Source organism: Dipodomys merriami, unplaced genomic scaffold, assembly GCF_024711535.1.
Source record: "Dipodomys merriami isolate MVZ:Mamm:240054 unplaced genomic scaffold, mDipMer1.0.p SCAF_277, whole genome shotgun sequence".
NCBI lineage: Eukaryota > Metazoa > Chordata > Mammalia > Rodentia > Heteromyidae > Dipodomys > Dipodomys merriami.
This window is the reverse complement of record NW_027204237.1, coordinates 468,077-490,588: the sequence shown is the minus strand read 5'-3', so window position 1 is coordinate 490,588 and position 22,512 is coordinate 468,077. Positions and strand designations below refer to the sequence as shown.

General features: G+C 42.8%; 2 protein-coding genes across 5 annotated transcripts in view; both read left to right on the top strand.

The window, feature by feature from the left end:
* The first annotated feature begins 248 nt into the window (after positions 1–248).
* LOC138837839 (exonuclease V-like) overlaps positions 249–22,512 on the top strand; it is a 38,084-nt gene continuing 15,820 nt past the window's right edge. Inside the window, exons 1-3 of one of the 4 annotated variants that reach the window (XM_070036841.1) lie at positions 267–336; positions 804–977; positions 4,601–6,331. In XM_070036841.1, coding sequence (XP_069892942.1) covers positions 4,630–5,751 — 1,122 coding nt within the window. In that variant the 5' untranslated portion in view covers positions 267–336; positions 804–977; positions 4,601–4,629 and the 3' untranslated portion in view covers positions 5,752–6,331. Of the gene's footprint in view, positions 337–502; positions 978–4,600; positions 6,332–22,512 lie in introns of those variants that run through there. The other 3 variants (XM_070036840.1, XM_070036839.1, XR_011375468.1) reach the window with 3 other exon arrangements.
* On the top strand, positions 12,535–14,660 carry LOC138837828 (ras-related protein Rab-31-like). Its single transcript, XM_070036823.1, has one exon. The coding sequence runs from the start codon at positions 12,929–12,931 to the stop codon at positions 13,520–13,522; it is 594 nt and encodes a 197-aa protein (XP_069892924.1). The 5' UTR covers positions 12,535–12,928; the 3' UTR covers positions 13,523–14,660.

The following is a 22,512-nucleotide window of genomic DNA, read 5'->3' as shown; positions in this document are numbered from 1 at the left end:
CGGCCGAGCGCGCTGGGCCGGGGAGTGACAGGCCGGCCCAGAGCTTCTCGCAGGAAAGGTTGCGAGTTCCCACTAGAACAGAACCCCCCCCCCCCCCCACACACACACACACACGGCGGGCTCCCAAGCCAGCTCCCAGAACTCTACCCGAGCCTTACTCGTAGCACCGCGAGGACGGGGCGCCCGCGAAGGCGTCTGGGAGGAGGTAGTGCTCGCGCTGCCGCGGCGCCTTCTGGGATTGGGCTTCCGGCGGCTTCCGGGTGCGCGGTCGGAGAGAGTCCGTGCATTTCCGAGGCTTCCTCCGAACAAAGAGAATCGGGCCTCGGCTGAGCGGAGGTTAGTGGAGGCTACGAGCAGACTGCGAGGCTGGTCTGGCCGCGCTTCCGAGCCCAGGGGTGTCTCTGCGTCCTCCTTCCTCCCGCTCCCTCCTTGGGGTGGGGGTCAGCCCCACCCGCTCCCCCCTAGCAGGCCGGGTTCCTGTGGATGCTGGGCCTTCGCCTGGAAGACCTGGCGATCGGCCACTAGCCTTTCTCAGCGCTGGGGTCTTGGTCCGTCCCCGGACGTTGGTACATGTGGTGGGTGCTCCGGGCGCACAGTGGTTGGGGTCTGGGGAAAGCGAACTCCTCCAAACTAATCAGAATGTTGAGCCTGAATCAAGGCAGTGACAGTTCCGCCAGAGCGGGAACCCATCGGAGAACCAGTCTCTCCGACCTGAAATGTTCTCCCAGAGTATCGAGTGTGAGGTTGGAGCTAGAGGAAGGAACCGACCTGGAAGCGTTAGTTCTTAATCCTTCCACCTGCAGGGAACAGGGACTGCATCGAGTAACTGCAGCCAGCGTGTGAGGAAAACGGAGGAGTTGTGCAGGCTCCAGGACAGAGGCAATTGTCACCTAGGGTCTGAGGTGGACGGTCACCTGTGCACTATGGATATGAGAGAAGGAAACATCGGAACGCGAAGGAATGGTCAGGCAAGAAAGGTCCAAAAGCCCCCATTCTACCATAGCAAGACTCCAAGTGGTTAATCTGAGTTTATCCATGCAGACATCATCTTCAGAGTTTCTTTCTCACTTTGTCCTTTTACTTTTCTGCGCTTCCCGGTGAGATAGAAGATAAGATCCAGATGAGTAGGAGCTTCCTCACTCCTAAACTTTAATCGTATTTGTCGGAGGAAATAGAATATCATCCCTTTCCTTGGGAAGTGAAAGGAAAACCATAGTTATTGTCTACTATGTTTTATCATTCAATTATTAGGTAGCTGACTAGGGTTAGGAGGAGTACCCTACTACTACATGTGTGTACTTGAATACTTGAACATGCATATGTGTGTACTAGTGCCTGAACTCAGGGCCTGGGCGCCGTCCCTTAGCTTTTTTTTTTTTTTTTTTTCGCAAGGTTAGCACTCTGCTGCACTTCCAGCTTTTTGGTGGTTGATTGGAATTAAGAGTTTCTTAGACTTTGCTGCCCTTGGCTGGCTTTGAACCCAAATCCTCAGATCTCAGCCTCCTGAATAGCTAAGATTAAAGGTGTAAGCCTATCACATTTTAAAGATGTGTCAGTAGCTTCAGGAAAGCTAAAACATGTCCAAGATTATTCCAAAAGCAAGTCGTGTATTAACAAATTCTGAATAATTGGATATTATTTAAAATTCATTTACAGTTTGTGCAAATATGCCTTCAGTTCATTAGAATTAAAGTAGTGTAGGGCTGGGAAGGTGGCTCAGTGGTAGAGTGCTTGCCTTGCATGCATGAGGCCCTGGGTTCGATTCCTCAGCACCACATAAACAAAAAGAAAAAAAGCCAGAAGTGGCGTTGTGGCTCAGGTGGTAGAGTGCTAGCCTTGAGCTGAAATGCTGAGGGACAGAGTTCTGACCCCACAACTGGACCCCCCCCCCAAAAAAAGAAAAAGAATTAAAGTAGTGTAGAGAACAATAGTTTTATAGAATATAAGCAAAAAATTTTAATATTTATTGCTTTTGTTCCTTGCAAGCCATTTATGTATTCCTTCACTAGTGGCATTTGGACTAAAAGTTAGGTGAGTACAACCATGACTAAAATGAATAACATTTTCATGGTATACTTCTTCAACATGAGAGCTGATACATTTGGCTTACTTATCTCTTATTTGAATAATAAAAATAATAAAATGGAAGCACTTGGCTCATAGTTACCTCTGTCAGCTCAGATTCTCAGTAAAATCATTTTTCTGACACCCAAAGTCAAAGACATGAGAGAAAAAAACAACAAACAAATGTAATATATAGCCTTCACTTCCTAGTCTAAAGAAATGCTAGGACAGGGTGGAAAGTTTGAATATAGACTGGAATGTTAGGGAATTCTTCTGTTGGGTATGAAAATAGTATTGTAGTCATGTAGACGAATCCTATTTGGGCCGATAATTCACTTTAAAATAGGTCATCCAAGAATAGTACACAGTTGCACATATACATGGTATGTACGTGGTGCTCATTGTTTTCTGGCTTCTACTTCTATGTTTTGGAAATATTTCCTAGTTTAAAAAAAGAGTATGTAGGGGCTGAGAAGGTGGCTCAGTGGTAGAGCGCTTGCCTTGCATGCATGAGGCCCTGGGTTCAATTCCTCAGCAATACATAAGCAGAAAAAGCCAGAAGTGGCGCTGTGGCTCAAGTGGTAGAGCGCTAGCCTTGAGTTGAAGAGTTGAGGGACAATGCTCAGGCCCAGAGTTCAGGCCTCATGACCAGCAAAAAAAGAAAAAAAAAAAAAAGTATGTATCCCTCGTTAGGGTAATCAAATTATAAATGTAAATCACTTAATTTAGTGTAGCATATAATAACTGCATAATGCATGTTTACTTTTACTCAGAGCAATACACTTTGGAGTTTTAGTCATGCTTAGAGATAGTTATTTCTCTTTTTACCTCTCCTCTTTACCTGGTGGTACTGGGGATTGAAACTATGACCTTAAGCCTGTTAGACAAGCACTTTACCATTTAAACCATACCTTCAGCCCTTTTGTCTAGCTGTCCTCAAAATTCACAAACCAGTCTCTTATCTCTTCAATAGCTGGGATTACAAGTGTATACCACCATGCTTAATTTCTCATTGAGAGAGAAAATAAAATTAGTGGTAGAGCCAGGCACTGGTGTCTTACACCTGTAATCCCAGCTACTCAGGAGGCTGAGATTTGAGGATTGTGGTTTAAAAGCAGTGTGGCCAGGAAAGTCCATGAGACTCTTATCTCCAATTAACCACCAGAAAACCGGAAATGGCAATGTGGCTAAAGTGGTAGAGGGCTTACCTTGAGCTGAAGAGCTGAAGGACAGCACCCCAGGCCTAGAGTAAGTGACAGATGATATAAGGAGAATAATGTATAAAGTTAGTAAGGGTAAATTAAATCCACCAGGAGCTTTTACTCACTGCCTTTCCCTTAACATATCTCAAGAATTACTGTCATTAAGAATGATAAAATAGCCAGGCACTGGTGGCTCATGCCTGTGATCCTAGCTACTAAGGAAGCTGCGATCTGAGGATCGTGGTTCAAAGCCAGCCGAGCAGGAAAATCCGTGAGACTCTTATCCAATAAACCACCAGAAAACCAGCCTTGAGCTGAAGAGCTAAGGGACAGCATCCAGGCCCAGAGTTCAAACCCCATGACTGACCAAAAAAAAAAAAAAAAAAAAAGGCAAACCTCAAATCTCTCTTTCTTTTTGAGTGAATTGAGGCCAACAAAGGTGATTTACTTAAAGTTATACACAATACTTTATTGAGAAATCTAGGAATAAAATTATTCCTCCACTTAAAAGATTTCTGCCATACTGGGGATATATCTCAGTGTTAAATCACCTGCCTAGCAAGTACTAGGCCCTAAATTCTGTCCCTAACTCTGAAAAAAATTATTTTTTTGTAAGGCATGGATAATAGAAGGACCACTTTTGGTAAAGTCTGAGTGTATGTAACTCTTAAATATTTCTAATTGGCTTCTTTAAAGAAGTAGTTTGTAAGAGCTGGGGATATAGTTTGTTGGTAGAATGCATGTCTAGTATTCACAAGACCCTGAGTTCAATCCCTAAGACTACAGATAAAAGAGTTGTTGGGGCTGGGAATGTGTCTTAGTGGTAGAGTGCTTGCCTAGCATGCATGATGCTCTGGGTTTGATTCCTCAGTATCACATAAACAGAAAAAGCCAGAAGTGGCGCTGTGGCTCAAGTGGTAGAGTGCTATCCTTGAGCAAAAAGAAGCTCAGGGACAGTGCCCAGGCGCTGAGTTCAAGTTCAAGCCCCAGCACTGGCAAAAAAAAAAGTTTTGCCAGGTGCTGGTGGCTCACGCCTGTTAATCCTAGCTACTCAGGAGGCTGAGATCTGAGGATTGCAGCTCAAAAGCAGCCTGGACAGAAAAGTCGGTGAGACTCTTACCTCCAATTAACCACCAGAAAACCGGAAGTGGTGCTGTGACTCAAGTGGTAGTGCAGTAGCCTTGAACTGAAGAGCTTAGGGACAGAGCCCAAGCTCCACAATCGACCCCCCCCCCCAAAAAAAAAAAAAGTTGTGATTTATCTCACTGGAATTTGAAAGTGCTTTGAGGAAGTATTTTTATTGGAAAAATGTATTTCTTTAAAATGTTATGCAGGGCCTCCTTGTTTAGTCCAGAGCTGTGCCATGGCGGAGGCTAGGGAAGAGGAAACTGTGTCAGCAGAAGCCTCGGGGTTCTCAGACTTGAGTGACTCAGAGTTCCTAGAGTTTCTGGACCTGGAAGATGATGAAAAATTATGTGCTTCACTTAGCAAGCCCGGTTCTTCCTCTGAACTCCCTGAGAAGGATGATAAGCCTCTAAGCTTACAGAACTGGAAAAGAGAATTGGATGTCTTATCACCCATGGAGAGATTTCACCTAAAATATTTATATGTCACTGACCTGACTACTCAGAGCTGGTGTGAATTGCAAATGGCATATGAGAAGGAGCTTCCTGGTGATTTGAAACCAGAGAAGGCAGCTGTTTTGAACACTGGTGCTAGCATCCACCTGGCTAGAGAACTAGAACTTCATGATCTTGTGACTATCTCTGTCACCACTAAAGAAGATGCTTGGGCAATTAAGTTTCTGAACATACTATCAATGATTCCTACCCTGCAGTCAGAAGGGCGCATCAGAGAATTTCCAGTGTTTGGGGAAGTGGAAGGTATGTTTCTTGTTGGAGTGATTGATGAGCTGCACTATACAGCCAAAGGAGAATTAGAACTGACAGAACTCAAGACACGCAAGCGCCCTATGCTCCCTCTGGCAGCCCAGAAAAAGAAAGACTGTTTTCAAGTCAGTCTATACAAATGTATCTTTGATGCCATGGTGCAAGGGAAAGTGACTCCAGCAAGCCTAATCCAGCACACTAAATTGTGTCCAGACAAGCCACTGGGTCCTTCAGTGCTGAGGCATGCCCAGCAGGGAGGCTTTTCTGTGAAGTCTTTGGGTGACCTCTTGGAGCTAGTCTTCTTATCTCTCACACTATCTGACCTCCCAGTTATTGATACCCTGAAGATTGAGTATATTCATCAAGAAACTGCCACTGTGCTGGGTACAGATACTGTAGCCTTTGATGAAAAAGAAGTGAGAGGCAAGGTTCAGCACTATATGGCTTATTGGATGGGACACCGAGAGCCTCAAGGGGTTGATGTAGAAGAGGCTTGGAAATGTCGGACATGCAACTATAAAAACATTTGTGAGTGGAGGAAGAGTGGTGGAGTGCTCAGCTCTGCACTGGAGCCCCAACACAAAAAAGCCAAATGAACTGAAGTTCTGCTTTCAGCAATGTCTGTCATCTTCTAATGTATCTGAGTAGTGGGCCAGTCTCTGACCTGCTTTTGAGGATATTAATTTTTTTATATTTCTGCAACTTTTGATCATATTCAAATCTAGGACTGAGGCTCAAGGATGAGTAGGAGAGATTTGAGGTACACTGTCCCTCGAGCTTTGATATGTATTTCTAAGATTCTCATCATGTCTGGAAGAAAGGTATCCTGTAGCAATTGTTTTCCTAAGAAAAAAATTTCAGTGTGGCTCGGTGGTAGAGTCCTTGCTAGCCTGCACAAAGCCCCAGGTTCAATTCCTCAAGTACCACATAAATGGAAAAGGCCAGAAGTGGCATTTTGGTGTGGTTCAAGTGGTAGAGTACTAGCCTTGAGCAAAAAAAAAAAAGCTCAGGGACAGTGCCCAGGCCGTAGTTCAAGTACCATGACCGGCAAAAAAGAAAACAATTTCAAGTTCTAATAAATCTTCCTTTTGCTCAGTGAAATTCTTTGTTTTTCAAGTACTTTCTATATTTCTATGTTTTACATAATAAAATGTAATGCTATCTAGAACAGTTGAACTAATAGTTTTGTTTTATTTTGTTTTCATAACCTCAGCCCTTCAATGATGCCCACTATATAATTGTAGCCTATCACAAACCCTTAAATTCATACATAAATATTTTGGAATAGAGTTGATACAAGGAGCAAATCAAGAATTTAAGCAGAATATTTTCTTTTTTTCTTTTTATTTATTTTTAGAATTGTTATAGAGGTGATAAACAGGGGTGTTACATTTCTATGTATCAGGTAATGAGTACATTTCCTTTTGTAAGTGTCATCTGTTCCCTCATTCTCTCCCATCCCTTCCCTCTTGTCTCCACCCACGAATTGTATAGTTCACCTTCATCCATGTCTAGTGTGCTTTACTGCTGCACTTTTCACCCTTTTTCCTCAGATTCTGTGCCCTACCCCACCCCCCACAGACATGCATGTGAATATATTTCATATAAGGTAAATAATACAGAATCATCAGAAAAAATAATTTTTTTTTTGGTCAGTTGTGGGGCTTGAACTCTAGGCCTGTGTGCTGTCCCTGCACTCTTCAGCTCAAGGTGAGCACTCTACCACTTGAGCCACAGCACCACTTCCAGGTTTCTAGTGGTTTATTGGAGATAAGAGTCTCACGGACTTTTCTGCCCAGGCTGGCTTTGAACCGCGATCCTCATTTGTCAGCCTCCTGAGTAGCTAGGATTACAGGTGTGAGCCACAGGCACCTGGCCTAAGAATAAATTTTTTTTAAAGTTTTTGTTTCCATATCTTTGGAGTTTTAGTATGTATATTATTTTATATAAATATGAAGAGATATTTAGGCATTGTACCTTGGTGATTCCTACGATTATCCTCCTTTGATCTTACTGTATATATCTAGAATCCTGTGTAATTTGTCATATCCCCGTGTGTTTTAGATCTAACTTCTGCATATCAGAGAGAACAAGTGCTGTTTGTCTCTCTGATCTTTGCTTACCTCACTTAACATGATTTGTTGTAATTAGCAAAGTATTTTCAATGAAGTGTTAAGGGGAAGAAAAATCAAAATGGCAATATTAAATATGGAAGATATAGATGAAATGACTTTCATACACTGTGAAATCCAGCAATGCTGCCAAGAAAAAAAAAATTGTTTTTTGCCTTTTTGTGGTATGGGTTTTGGGCCTCATATTTGCTAGACAAGTGCTCTCTGTACCTTTTGAGCCATGCCTCCAGTTTAAGAAAAATTTTTATGTGTACAACAAGATAGGAACAACAAGAGTTGCACTTTGACAGTAGCAAAAACCTAGCAACTACCCAGGCCGCTAGCATAGCTGATATGTGGTACAGCTGCCAAAACAAAAGAACTACAGTAGCATGCAACATATGCATCAATTTAGCAATGCATTAGATGAAAGAGGTCCCAAAACACTACACACAGCATATTACCCTTTGTTATAAAGTAAAAAATACTAATGGCAAAACATTTTAAAGAAAATCTAGCAGGGCGCAGTGGCTCACACCTGTAATCCTAGCTACTCAGGAGGCTGATATCAGAGGATAATGGTTCAAAGCCAACCCAGACAGGAAAGTCTGTGAGACTCTTTATCTCCAATAAACCACCGTGAGACTCTTTATCTCCAATAAACCACCAGGAAACCAGAAGTGGCACTGTGGCTCAAGTGGTAGAGTGCTTGCCTTGAGCTGAAGAGTTAAGGGACAGCGCCCAGGCCCAGAGTTCAAGCCCTATGACCCAACCAAAATAAATAAATAAAAAGAAAAGAAAAAAAATCTAGGGGCTGGGAAGTTGGCTCAGTGATAGAATGCTTGCCTCGCATTTATGAGGCCCTGGGTTGGATTCCTCAGCACCAAATAAGCAGAAAAAAGCCGGAAGTGGTGCTGTGGCTCAAGTAGTAGGGTGCAAGCCTTGAGCTAAAGAGCTGAGAGACAGTGCCCAAGCCCAGAGTTCAGGCCCTACAACTAACAAAAAAAGAAAAAGAAAATGTAAAGGTGATGGAGAGAAATCTCAAGCCATCTCAGAACACAGTGGAGTCCTTAGCTACAAACATTACCAAACAGGCCATAGGAAATGATAGAGTTAGCACTTGTTTATGGAGATACTCAGATAATTTGTAGAGGTAGGTGGATAGAAGAAAATCAGTTGGCAGAGCTGGGATTTCTTTATTAATAGAAAGTTTAAGAGCTAGAAAATATGAATAATGTTAATATGATCTTGCTATTCCTATACTGTTTGAACATATGGGAACTAGAAGTGTGAATCAAGTGTCAGCCATGAACAAAAGCTAAGAATCGGAAGCCTTAAAGTTCAACTCCCAGTAGTGGCACCAATAAATAAAGATCTGGACATCAGTAGCAAATAAAATAGGTTACTTCTGGAGGCCTGTCTGATATTTTTATGGACATTGGGAAACTTGTGAAAGCACTTTCCCATTTGCAGAGAGCCAGGCACTGTGCTAAGGCATGATTAAATCTGTCCACATTTAAGGGAGCTGAGGCTTAGAAGAGTTAAATAACCTTCCTAAGGTCCCACTGCTTGAAAGCAGATTCCAACTGGACACAGGGGCTTATGCCTCTCATCCTAGCTATTCAGGAGTCAGAGATTGGTAGAATCATGGTTCAGAGTTTACCTGAGAAAAAATTAAATGAGAACCCGTTCTCAACTAATAAAAACCTGGGCAAATCACAGATGCATGGGAAATGTACACAGTAAAATTGTGAGCCAGTGGGGCTGGAAAAGTGGCTCAGTGGTAGAGTGTTTGCCTTGTACGCACGAGGCCCTGGGTTTGATTCCTCAGCACCACATAAGCAGAAAAAGCCGGAAGTGGTGCTATGGTTCAAGTGGTATGGCACTAGCCTTGAGCTAAAGAGCTGAGGGACAGTGCTCAGGCCCAGAGTTCAGGCTCCACGACCTACAAAAAATAAATTAAAAAAAAAATTGAGGGCCAGGATGTCCCTGGCAAAAGTGAGACCCTGAGAGATAAAGCAAAAAAGGGTTTGACTCCAATTGTAGAGCACCATCTACCAAGGGAGAGGCCCTGAAATCAAACTAATACTACCAAAAAGACTTCAGACTAGGTATGTCCTATTGCAATGGTTATTAAACCATTGTCCTACAAAGTTTTCTTACTGTTGTTAAGATTGTTGGACTATATACACATTTAGCAACTCTGAACCAAAATGCTGATATCAGAACTGTTTCAGATATCTGGTTCTCAAATTTCAGAGTATTTGCACTGCATATATAATACAGTATCTTGCGAATGGGACCTCAAGCTGTTGTCCTAATGTAAAATACATTTCTGTCTTAAATACACCTATTCACATTTTCTGGAGGTAATTTTACACAGTATTGCAAGCACAGCTATATTTTGATTGCAACTCATTCCATGAGATCAGGTGTGAAATTTTTCAGCTTCAACAAGTTGGCATTCAAGAGTTTCTGGTTTGGGTTCATTTCAGATGATAGAGTCCAGTGCTCACTGGTATTATTATAGGCTCTATTAAGTTTGGGATTAAACTAGGGGTTATAGTTAGCTGGATTTTGTGTGTAAATTAACAGTCTTTAAGAAAAGAACTTGCTCTGGGTTCTGTAGCATTTTATTTGTTTTATAGGAAAAGGAAAACAAAACCTGTATCAACTAGATCAAACAGATATATAGAACACTAACCACCACAACAGAATACCATTTCTCTTAAGCACAAATAGCACATTGTCCAAGGCAGACTACATGTTAGGCCACATATTAAATCTCAACTGATTTTTTTTTCTTTTGGTGATACAGAAGTTTGCTTTTGGTGCTCTGCCAATCGAGTTCCACCTCTAGCCTCACTTTTTGCTAGTTATTTTGGAAATGTAGTAGTCTCAAGAGTTTTTGAGCCCATCCAGCCTGGCTTCATTTTTTTTGGGTCCGGTTGTGGGGCCTGAACTCTGGGCCTGGGAGCTGTCCCTCAGTTCTTCAGCTCAAGGCTAGCACTCTAACTTGAGCCACAGTGCCACTTCCAGCTTTTTTAATTTTTGCTTATGTGTTGCTGAGGAATTGAACCCAGGGCCTCAGACATGCAAGGCAAGCACTCTACCACTGAGCCACCTTCCCAGCCCCAAATATTTTTTTAATTAAGTTTTTTATTATGAAAATACTATACAGAGGGGCTGGCTTCAAATATTATCATCCAAAAATCTTGTACAGCCCAGTATTGGTGGCTCACTCCTGTAATTCTAGCTACTCAAGAGGCTGAAATCTGAAGATCTCAGGGATTAGAGCCTGGGCTGGCTTGGAACCACGATCCTCAGATCTCAGCCTCCTGAACAGCTAGGATTGCAGGCTTGAGCCACGGTGCAGCTCTGTGAGACTCTTTTATTTATTTATTTGTTGGTCTTGGGGTTTGAGCTCTAGGCCTGGGCCCTGTCCCTGAGCTCTTCAGCTCAAGGCTAGGCTCTACCACTTGAGCCATAGCACCACGTCCAGCTTTTTCTGCTTATGTGGTGCTAAGGAATTGAACCCAGGGCCTTATGCATGCTAGGCAAGCACTCTACTGCAGAGCCACCTTTCCAGCCCCTCTGTCAGTCTCTTATTTCCAGTTAACTACCAGAAAACCTGGAAATGGCATGTGGCTCAAAGTGGTAGAGTGCCAGCCTTAAGCAAAAGAGTGTAGGAACAACACCCAGACCCCAAGTTCAGGCCCCACAAACTGACAAAAACAAACATCCAGATCTCAGCCTCCTGAGTTGCCAGTGTGAGCCATTGGCCATTGCAAGTCTCAGTACATACAAAGTTATTTACCAAGTATGTTTTTTTTTTCTTTTTGTCGGTAGTGGGGCTTGAATTCTGGGCCTAGGTTCTGTCCCTCAGCTCTTCAGCTCAGGGCTAGTGCTCTACCACTTGAGCTACAGCGCCACTTCTGGTTATCTGGTGGTTTACTGGAGATAAGATTCTCCCCGAACTTTCCTGCTCCGGCTGGCTTTGAACCGCAATCCTCAGATCTCAGCCTCCTGAGTAGCTAGGATTACAGGTGTGAGCCACCGGTGCCTGGCTTACCAAGTATTTTCTTCAACCACAACTGTAAGTGATTTGAAATCAGTAAAGGTAGTAAAACATAAATCCACAAATTTGTGGAAACCAACACATTAATGAGTCAAAGATAAAAAAATATCAAAGAAAATTAGAAAATACCGATGGGATGAAAAGACAGAATATTATGAAACTTTACTATTGTAAAGCATTGCTAAGGTGAGGGGGAGGGAATTCACAGCTATAAATGCTTACATTGTAGGCTGGGAATGTGGCTTAGTGATAGAGTGCTTGCCTTGCATGCATGAAGCCCTAGGTTCGATTCCTCAGTACAATATAAACAGAAAAGGCTGGCTGTGGCTCAAGTGGTAGAGTGTTAACCTTGAGCAAAAGAAACCTTGAGTTCAAGCCTCAGGACTGGCAAAAAAGGAAAAAAAGCTTACATTGTAAAATAAAAATCCAGAATCAATAACCTTTCAGCTTAAGGGAGTAGGAAAAGAAAAAAAAAAAAAACCTAAAATCTTTTAGAAGGAAGGAAATAAAATTAGAGTAAGGATAATAGAATAATAAACAATAAGAAAGGTAATAAAGAAGACTCAAATTACTAACGCCAGAAATCAAATAGGTATATGACGACCAGTTGCACTGAAATATAAAGGATTGTAAGAGAAAAAGTGTATGACAAAGTGATTGACCTTCATGAAATGAACAAATTCCTAGAAACCAAGAGTAAATCACAGAAGACTAGGAGGACAGAATGCATCTGTAGACAAAGTATCTCTTAGTTGTATACTGGCTTTGCATTTATTTTGTGAGAATGCACTTGCATACCAAACAAGCTGCACCATCAGATGGATTTATTACAGATAGTCAGCCAAGGTTGACAGAAGCTTGCCATTCTGGGTAAGCTGACCCTCAAGTCTCAGGTCAGCTTCTCAGGGTGATGGAGGCTTGCATGTGTGTCATTCTGGAAAGGAACATGCCTTGGGATTCATACCCTGGGGTTAATGACATGATGAACTAAAAGTCGTAAAGATCTACGTCCAAGATCCTGAGGGGCTGTTTCAGCCAGCTTCTTAGGATGCTGCCCTCCCAAAACATTTTATATTTATGCTTGAGAACTCCAAGCAAGAAAGGGAAGGAACAGGGGCTGGGAAGGTGGCTCAGTGGTAGAGCGCTTGCCTTGCATGCATGAGGCCCTGGGTTCGATTCCTCAGCACCACATAAGCAAAAAGAAAAAAGCCGGAAGTGGCGCTGTGGCTCAAGTGGTAGAGCGCTAGCCTTGAGCTGAAGAGCTGAGGGACAGCGCCCAGGCCCAGAGTTCAGGCCCACGACCGACAAAAAAAGAAAAAAAAAAAAAAAAGAACATTCTATGAGGCCGGCATTAACCTGATACCAACGCCAGACCAAGACATTACAAAAAAGAAAACTACAGACTAAAATGCCTTAGGAACACTCATGCAATCCTTCTCAAGGAAAGCCTGCAGGAGACCAACACCTTGACAGTGGCAGGGTGGGGGCAGCACTGGGAGGAGCCAACGGGCAGCACGTGACTGGGTGCCGCTGGCCACGCCCAGGAAGTCCGCATCCGGTCCACCCGCCGGCCCGCCCCGGCACATGTTGACAATCCGAGAGTTCAAAGTGTGTCTTCTCGGGGACACGGGGGTCGGGAAGTCAAGCATCGCGCGTCGATTTACCGAGGATAACTTTGAGCCCAACGTCCATCCCACCATCGGGGCATCTTTTATGACCAAAACCGTGCCTTATGGAAACGAGCTTCACAAGTTCCTCATCTGGGACACGGCGGGTCAGGAGCGGTTTCATTCCCTGGCTCCCTTGTATTATCGAGGATCCTCCGCGGCTGTCCTAGTGTATGATATTACCAAACTGGATTCATTTCATACCTTGAAGAAATGGGTTAAAGAACTGAAAGAACATGGCCCAGAAAACATTGTAATGGCTATTGCTGGAAACAAATGTGACCTCTCGGATATTAGGCAGGTGCCTCTGAAGGAGTCTGAAGAATATGCGGAATCCATTGGTGCCATAATGGTTGAAACGAGTGCTAAGGATGCTGTTAATATCAAAGAGCTCTTTCAAGGAATCAGCCGCAAGATCCCACCCTTAAATACCCAAGAAAAAGGAAGGGATGAAGTGATCAGGCTTGGGAGCCCGAATGCATCAATAGGCCAGAAGCGGCGGTGCTGTTGACTGGGGGGCCATAGCACAGGAAACTCTTAAGAAGCCAGAGCCTTAGCCCCTACAGGGACCTGCCATCGGAGGCCGGCGTCTACCACACTCTTGGAAGACCTGCTGGGAGCAGAGCAGGAAATATCAATTGAAAAATACTTTAGAAATCTCTGGAAAAAAAACACCATATCACCAAAATATGGCCTTTTTGTCCATAAAATTACCTAGTGAGTAATAGGTATAGTTGCCCTTTTTGCTGAAAACATTAGAAAACTTTTAGATTAGAACACAAGTCTTAAAGCACTGTTTACGCTGACTTCTGGTGTCACCTAGCCAGATTTTAATAACATCTCCACGACCCATTGCCTTAATTACCCGACCAGTTTTTGCCAAACAGTATTGAAGCTAGCTTTGGAAGTAAGCTTGTATTACATTTCTAGTGAAAATCGGAGAAGTATAACTGGATCATCACTCAAGTTGAGACTTGGCTTCTCTAAGAGAGAAGAAAGATGCATTTGAAAACATCATCGTCATCTTTTACTTGATGAACATTTTGCTAAACAGACCACACTAGAGTAAAATATTTCATACAATTTGGGAGTTGGGAGGCCTGGTTTTATAGAGTCAGTTAAGTAGTCATGTAAGCAGTGATAAATTGAATGTATGAATATAATTCAGGAGACCACTCAACATTCATCACTCCCAATAAATTTCTACACTCTGTAAGAAGCATTTACTCCACAGTGTATTATTTTACTAAGAGAATATATCATGTTATCTAGGGCAAAAATTAACTGTCGAATGAGAAGTCTAAATTGTAGGGCAGACTTCTAAGAATAGCTATCAGAAGTCACAGTAAAGCCAGACAGAGGAAGTATTGCCACCATAAAATTCTAGCCCAAGACTGAAAAATCAGTCTAGGCTTGAGGAGGATAAAAATAAGATCCAACCTGGTGATCCCAATGAACTGATCAGTGGAAACCTTCCTTTTCAGATACCCTGTCTGGTCAGTTAGTTAAAGATATCTGGGTCCAAAGGAAGTTAAAACAGAAAGCATGGAAAAGGAAGAACTATTGCTACTGAAAATTCGAATCCTGTTACTCCTCTAATGTTCATAAAAATTTGGCATCAACAAGCACTTGATTTTTTTTTTTTTTTTTTTTTTTTTTGTCGGTTGTGGGGCTTGAACTGGGCCTGGACGCTGTCCCTCAGCTCTTCAGCTCAAGGCGAGCACTCTACCACTTGAGCTACAGCGCCACTTCCGGTTTTCTGGTGGTTTATTGGAGATAGGAGTTTCACGGTCTCTCCTGCCCGGGCTGGCTTTGAACCGTGATCCTCAGATCTCAGCCTCCTGAGTAGCTAGGATTACAGGCGTGAGCCACCAGCGCCCAGCTAGCACTTGATTTCTTAAGAGGGCTTGTACCGGCAGAGGATTCTGTTTCTGTTTTTTGTTGTTGTTGTTGTTGTTATTATTGTTGGTTGTGGGGCTTGAACTTTGGGCCTGGGCACTGTCCCTCAGCTCTTCAGCTCAAGGCTAGCACTCTACCACTTGAGCCACAGCAACACTTCCGGCTTTTTCTGTTTATGTGGTGCTGAGGAATCGAACCAAGGGCCTCATGCATGCATGTGAGGCAAGCACTTTTATCACTGAGCCACCTTTCCAGCCCCCTGTTTTGTTTTTGTTTGTTTTGTTTTTAAAGCAGGCAATCTACAGCTAAGCTACAAATCTAGCCCTTTGTTGTGAGGGATGGGTTTTTTTTTTGGGGGGGGGTTGTTTTTTGTTGGTCATGGGGCTTGAACTCTGGGCCTGGTAGCTGTCCCTGAGCTCTTCAGTTTAAGTCTAGTGCTCTACCACTTGAGCCACAGCACTACTTCTAGCTTTCTGGTGGTTAATTGGAGATAAGAATCTCAGGGATTGGGGCTGGGAAGGTGGCTCAGTGGTAGAGCGTTTGCCTTGCATGCATGAGGCCCTGGGTTCAATTCCTCAGCACCACATTAGCAAAAAGAATAAAAGCCGGAAGTGGCGCTGTGGCTCAAGTGGTAGAGCGCTAGCCTTGAGCTGAAGAGCTGAGGGACAGCGCCCAGGCCCAGGGTTCAGGCCCCACGACTGGACCCAAAAAAAAAAAAAAAAAAGAATCTCAGGGATTTTCTGCCCAGGCTGGCTTTGAACCATGATCCTCAGCTCTCAGCCTCCTGAGTAGCTAGGATTACAGGTATGAGCCACCAGCGCCCAGTGTGAGGGCTGTTTTTGATAGGGTCTTCTTGTCCAAATCACATGTGTAGACTATGATCTGCCTATTTCAGGCTAGGATAACAGGTGAACACCACTGTGTCAAGCTCTCTGTTGATCTGAAAAAACTTTTCTGCCCAGGCTGTTCTCAACTATGATCCTCTCAATCTCAGCCTCCTAAGTAGACAGGATTATGACCAAGAGCTACAAGTCCAGGTGGGAGGTGATTGTTAAAGATAGGAGGACTAGTGCCTTTTGAGAGGCCAGAAAAAAACATGTGGGCACAGGCTCAGAATTGGGTCAGCAGGAAGTATCATTTAAAAAAAAACAAACACCAAAAAACAGCAACTTGCTGGGCACCAGTGGCTCATGCCTGTAATCCTAACTACTCAGGAGACTGAGATCTGAGGATGAAGGTGCAAAGCCAGCCAGGGCAGGAAGGTTCCTGAGACTGTTATCTCCAAATAACCACAAAAAGCAGCAAGTGGAGCTGTAGGTCAAGTGTTAGAGTATTAGCCTTGAGCACAAAAGCTCAGGGAAAGGACCAGCAAAAAACAACTAGTATGATCTTTCCATGAGTACTCAGACCCATCAAACCTTTAGTGATAACCTACAATGTGAAAGTCAGGAAAGAAATCTTGAGCTGACTCTTTTTTTTTTTTTTGTCGGTCGTGGGGCTTGAACTCTGGGCCTGGGCGCTGTCCCTCAGCTCTTCAGCTCAAGGCGAGCGCTCTACCACTTGAGCTACAGCGCCACTTCCGGTTTTCTGGTGGTTTATTGGAGATAGGAGTCTCACGGTCTTTCCTGCCCGGGCTGGCTTTGAACCGCGATCCTCAGATCTCAGCCTCCTGAGTAGCTAGGATTACAGGCGTGAGCCACCAGCACCCGGCATAAAGGATAGGAGATTTTTTTTTTTTTTGGTCTGGTTGTGGGGCCTGAACTCTGGGCCTGGGCGCTGTCCCTCAGCTCTTCAGCTCAAGGCTAGTGCTCTACCACTTGAGCCACAGCGCCACTTCCGGCTTTTTTTTTTCTTTTTGCTTATGTGGTGCTGAGGAATTGAACCTGGGGCCTCATGCATGCAAGGCAAGCACTCTACCACTGAGCCACTTTCCCAGCCCGAGCTGACTCTTAAGCTGTCAGTGCTCCCCAAGTAGATGCATAGATTCAAGATCCTGGGCACAGACAAGTTCCATGATGCATTTATAGAGAAGAAACTACGGATATTTTCCCCTTTCCTTGTAATTCAGTGTTTACTGAGTAGTATATGGAGGATCTGGAAATATAGTCATGAAAGAAACAAGAATATACACTATGATAAAACAAGTTATGTAAACAGGGGAAAAGAAGTTCACACATTTCTGCTTCTATAACCGTGTGTGATGGTACACTGAACTAGTCAATTGATTGAGAAGTGCTAAGTTGGAGATAGGAATTAGGAGTTTGGTTTGGACCCATGAAACAGATGTTAGATATACCCAGAGAGCTTAAATGGATATAAGGATTAAAGTCTTGAGTTGAGAGGGAACATGAAGGCTGGAGATACAGAGATTTGTCAGCCAGTATCATACAAATGATATTTCCAACCAAGAGAGGACCGGGTGTAGGTAACTCACTCTTGTAATCTTAGATACTCAGGAGGTTGAGAGCTGAGAATCGTGGTTCAAAGCCAGCCTGGGTAGAAAAGTCCCCATGAGACTCTTATCTCCAATTAACCACTCAAAAACTGAAAGTAGAGCTGTGGCTCAAAGTGGTAGAGCACAAACCTTGAGCAAAAGAGCTCAGGGACAGCACCCAGAGCCTGAGTTCAAGCCCATAACCAACAAAGAAGGGGGGGCTCAAGGTATGGCTCAAGTGGTAGAGCACCTGGCTAGCAAGTAAGAGGCTCTGAGATCAAAACCCCATTATCACCAAGAATAAAATTAAGGCCAAAGTACCTATGAAATCAGAACAAATTTCAAAAAGGAAAGACCCAAGGTCAAATGCTTGAGTACTCTGATGTTTTAAGGCAGAAAGAGGAAGAGTCCAATGAAGGGAAGTTCAGAAGCTGTTATCAGTGAAGTGGGAGATTTTGATGTTCTAGAAACCATTAAGATAACGGATAAAGGAGGGGCAGGGGAAACAGTTATAATTTTTCAAGTAGGATTTTTTTCTTGCCAGTCCTGGGGCTAGCACTGTACCACAGCACCATTTCTGGCTTTTTCTGTTTATGTAGTACTAAGGAATCAAATCCAGGGTTTCATGCTTGCTAGGCAAGCACTCTACCACTAAGCCACATTCCAAGCCCTGAAGTAGATTTTTTGTTGTTGATCATGGGGCTTGAACTCTGGGCCTGTGTGTTGTCCCTCAGCTCTTCAGCTGGAGGCTAGCACTCTACCACTTAAGCCACAACACTACTTCTGGCTTTTTCTGTTTATGTGGTAAAGGAATCGAACCCAGAGCATCATGCATGGGAGGCAAGCGCTGTGACCCTGAGCCACATTCTAAGCTCTTGGTTCTTTTATTTTTCTTTATTTATTTTGTGCCAGTACTGGGCTTAAACTCAGGACTTCTGTACTCTTTCTTGACCTTTTCAGCTGACTCTCTACCACTGAAGCCACACCTCCTATTCCAGCTTTTTTTGCTGATTAATCAAAGATAAGAGTCTAAGATTTCTCTGCTTTGATTGGTTGTGAATATAAGTCCTCAGATCTTAGCCTCCTGAATAGATTGGATTAAAATCATGAACCACGGGGCTAGGAAGGTAGCTCAGTGGTAGAACGCTTGCCTTGCATGCCTGAGGCCCTGGTTCGATTCCTTAGCACCACATAAGAAAAAAGAAAAAAGCCGGAAATGGTGCTTTGGCTCAAGTGGTAGGGCGGTAACCTTGAGCTGAAGAGCTGAGGGACAGCGCCCAGACCCAGAGTTCAGGTCCCACGACCGGACCCAAAAATAAAATAAAATAAATAAATAAATAAAATAAAATAAAATCATGAACCACGGTGGCTGGGAAGGTGGCTCAGTGGTAGAATGCTTGCCTTGCATGCATGAGGCCCTGGGTTCCATTCTCAGCACCACATAAGCAAAAAGAAAAAAAGCTGGAAGTGGCGCTGTGGCTCAAGTAGTAGAGCACTATTTTTGAGCTGAAGAGCTGAGGGACAGAGCCCAGGCCCAGAGTTCAGGCCCCACAATCAGACCCACTCCCCCCCCCCCAAAAAAAAAATCATGAACCACTAGCACTAGGCCATTTTAGCTCATTTTTTATATGATGTGTGGCTGGTGGAAGTTCAACTTCATTCTTTTGTTGTGGCTATCTAGTTGTATCAGTAACTAGTTGTTGAATTTTTGTGACACTATTCAGATCATTTTTAATAGGATTTTTGTTTCTATTACAAAGTATACTTCTTAATCAACTGTATAGTAGTTATTATACATAATGTTCTACAAACTCAGTAATAAACATAGGATATGAAGAGGCTGTCATTATGGTCTTGCAGGTCCACAATAATGCACATTAGTTTGAGGATGAATTTGCTATTGCACTAATTGATGACATTCCAGGAGATGGCTGTGGACTTATTACAGAGGAAATAGCAGCTGTGTGTTGTGTAATCAGGGAGCCCTGTATTGGGAAGTAAAGCTAGAGAACTGCAGAAACCTCATTTAGTGAGTAAGGACAGTGGGTGCTGACTCTTTGAGATAACGCAGAATGTACCAACTTAGTGCCCCCCCTTTTAAAGACTTGTCAAAGCTATAAATATCCTAAAGTATGAATCAGTTTGGCCCTGAGTTTTAGTGACTGAAGATTTCTAATCCCCTTTGTGCTCAGATAATCTTAATTCTTTTACCTCCTAAATAGAGAAGGATCTCTTCTCTTCTAAAGTCTATCATAACCCCTTTAGGAACTTTGATGCCAGCATCAGTGACTCACACTTGTAATCCTAGCTATTCACGAGGCTGAGATCTGAGGATCATGGTTCAAAGCCAGCCTGGGTATGAATGTTCATGAGACTCTTATCTCTGATTACCCACCAGAAAACCAGAAGTGGAGCTGTGGCTCAAGTGGTAGAGGGCTCACCATGAGCTGAAGAGCTTAGTGACAGCAGTTAGGCCCAGAGTTCAAGTCCCAAGACCGACTAAAATAAAATAAAATAAATAACTTTGAGACTTGCTGGATGCCAGCAGTTCATGCCTATAATTCTGGCTATGTAAGAGGCTGAGACCTGAGGTTCACAGTTCAGAGCCAGATTGGACAGAAACAGCTGAGTGGTCTTACCTCCAATTAGTTAACAAAAGCTGAAAGTGAATGTATTACTCAAATGATAGAGCACCAGCCTTAAGTAAAAGAACTAAGCAAGAACATGAAACTCTGAGTTCAAGCCTAGTACTAGAACACACCACACACACACACACACACACACACACACACACACACACACACACACACACACACACGAGCAAATTTCCAATAAGAAAAGAGCAATTTTTTTGGCTTCAGTTTCATGTTGAAATGTGACATTTTTAGGTTTTTCAATTCTCTTCAAAGGATTAACCAACTATGATTTTTACTAAAGTTTTTATTCCTCTCCACAGTGTTTTTTACTTCCACAATGTTTTTCCATAACAACATAAAACTTTGATGCTTTTTCTTGAGTGGTGACACAACTCAGCCTGAACCCATTTTCTGAAATCCAGCCTTTCCTTTGAACTATGTTGCATTGTTTTTCTTTCATTAGCCTTTTTTTTGGAGAGTAATATAATATTGATGAATGAATCATAGTGTTTTTCTGGAAGAGACCTACTAAAAGATCTAAATTAAATCTTGTCTTTCCAAGTTATTTTAGGAATCTATATGCTAATTCCACTTATGTAATAATTCCATGCTTCTGGAGTTTATATTTTGAATTGTCTTCAGAATTCGTTTGCCAACCACACAAGAAAGTCTAGATATTTATAGTTACAGGCCTGCCTTTTCTCAGTTCAGCAGTTTTCTTTCATCTCCTACATAAAGTCCTCCTTTAGTCTTGCTTGATGTTTACTTTTCCCATCCTACACTTTCTCCTGCCCAAGCCCCTCATTCTGGAAACTCAATTCCATACCCAACAGGAAGAAGGATAGGAGGCCTCATTGCTACCACTAGGATATAATATGCCCTGAAGATGCAGGGCATTGGTTTCTCACACTTGTAATCTGAGTTACTTAGGAGATCTTAGGATCACAGTTTGAAACCAGCCTTGAGCAAAAGGCTAAGGGACAGTGACCATGCCCTGAGTTCAAGCCCCAGAATGGGAAGAAACAAAGAGAGAGAGAGAGAGAGAGAGAAAAGGAAGAAAGAAAGAAAGAAAGAAAGAAAGAAAGAAAGAAAGAAAGAAAGAAAGAAAGAAAGAAAGAAAGAAAGAAACGGAAGGAAGAAACGGAAGGAAGAAACGGAAGGAAGAAAGAAAGAAAAAAAAAGCAAGACAAAAGGAAGAGAAGAAAGAAAGTGGGCTGGGAATGTGGCTTAGTGGTAGAGTGCATGCCTAGCATGCATGAAGCCGAGGTTCAATTCTTCAGTACCACATAAACAGAAAAAGCTGGAAGTGTCACTGTAGCTCAAGTAGTAGAATGCTAGCCTTAAGCAAAAGAAGCTCAGGGACTGTACCCAAGCCCTGAGTTCAAGCCCCAAGACTGGCAAAAAAAAAGAAATAATAATAAAATATAGCAGGCACTGGTGGCTCATATCATTAATCCTAGCTACTCTGGAAACTCAAATCTGAGGATTTTGATTTGAAACAAGCCTAGGCAGACAAATTTGAGAGACTTTTTATCTCCAATTACCAGCATAACGCTGGAAGTGGAGGCATGGCTAAAGTAGTAGAGCACTAGCTGGAGCAAGAAAGTCCAGTTTTTGTCAGTCAGGGGCTAGGACTCTACCACTTTGAGCCACAGCTCCATTTCCAACAAGATTGTTTTTGAATTTTTATTTTTTGTCGGTCGTAGAGCTTGAACTCAGGGCACTGAACTAGGCATTGTTCTTGAACTCTTTTGTTCAAGGTTAGCATTCTACCACTTTGAGCTACAGTGCCACTTCCAGTTTTCTGGTAGTTAATTGGAGATAAGAGTCTCATGGACTTTCCTGACTGAGCTGGCTTTGAACTGCCATACTCAGCTCTCAGACTGATAGGATTAAAAGTATGAGCCACCAGCACCTGGCTGTACAAGATTTTTAGCAAGAAGAAACTTTGTGTTTAGTTCTCTACAAACATTATGATTCCTATTACTTAATTCTTTGTGTTGGTTTTCCTATCTCTAAGAGAATTTCATACTTTGATTTTTTTTTTACACTATAGGTGGCTCAGTGGTAGAGTGCTTGCCTTGTATGCATGATTCCTAAGCACCACATAAGCAGAAAAAGCCATAAGTGGCATTGTGGCTCAAGTAGTAGAGCACTAGATTTGAGCTGAAGAGCTGAAGAACAGTACCCAGGCCCAGAATTCAGGCCCCATGACCACCACCACCACCAACAACAACAAAAAGTATAATGAAAAGAAAGAAAAGTAGAAAGCAGATATTTGAGTTAGGAGTCCTTGCAATAAACATTGTTATTGGTTGCTATATCCCTACTTATTTCTGTATTTTTGCTGTTTTCCAAACCTTGTTTTATTTTTTTTCCTTGAAACTTTTTCCTGCTCTGTTGGGTTTGTTTTCTTTCTCTTTTTCTGTCTGTCTCTCATTACTCTGACTTTTTAAATTAATTTACTTTATTGTTATTATAAAGGTGACGTACAGAGGGATTACAATTACACAAGTCAGGTAATGAGTACAT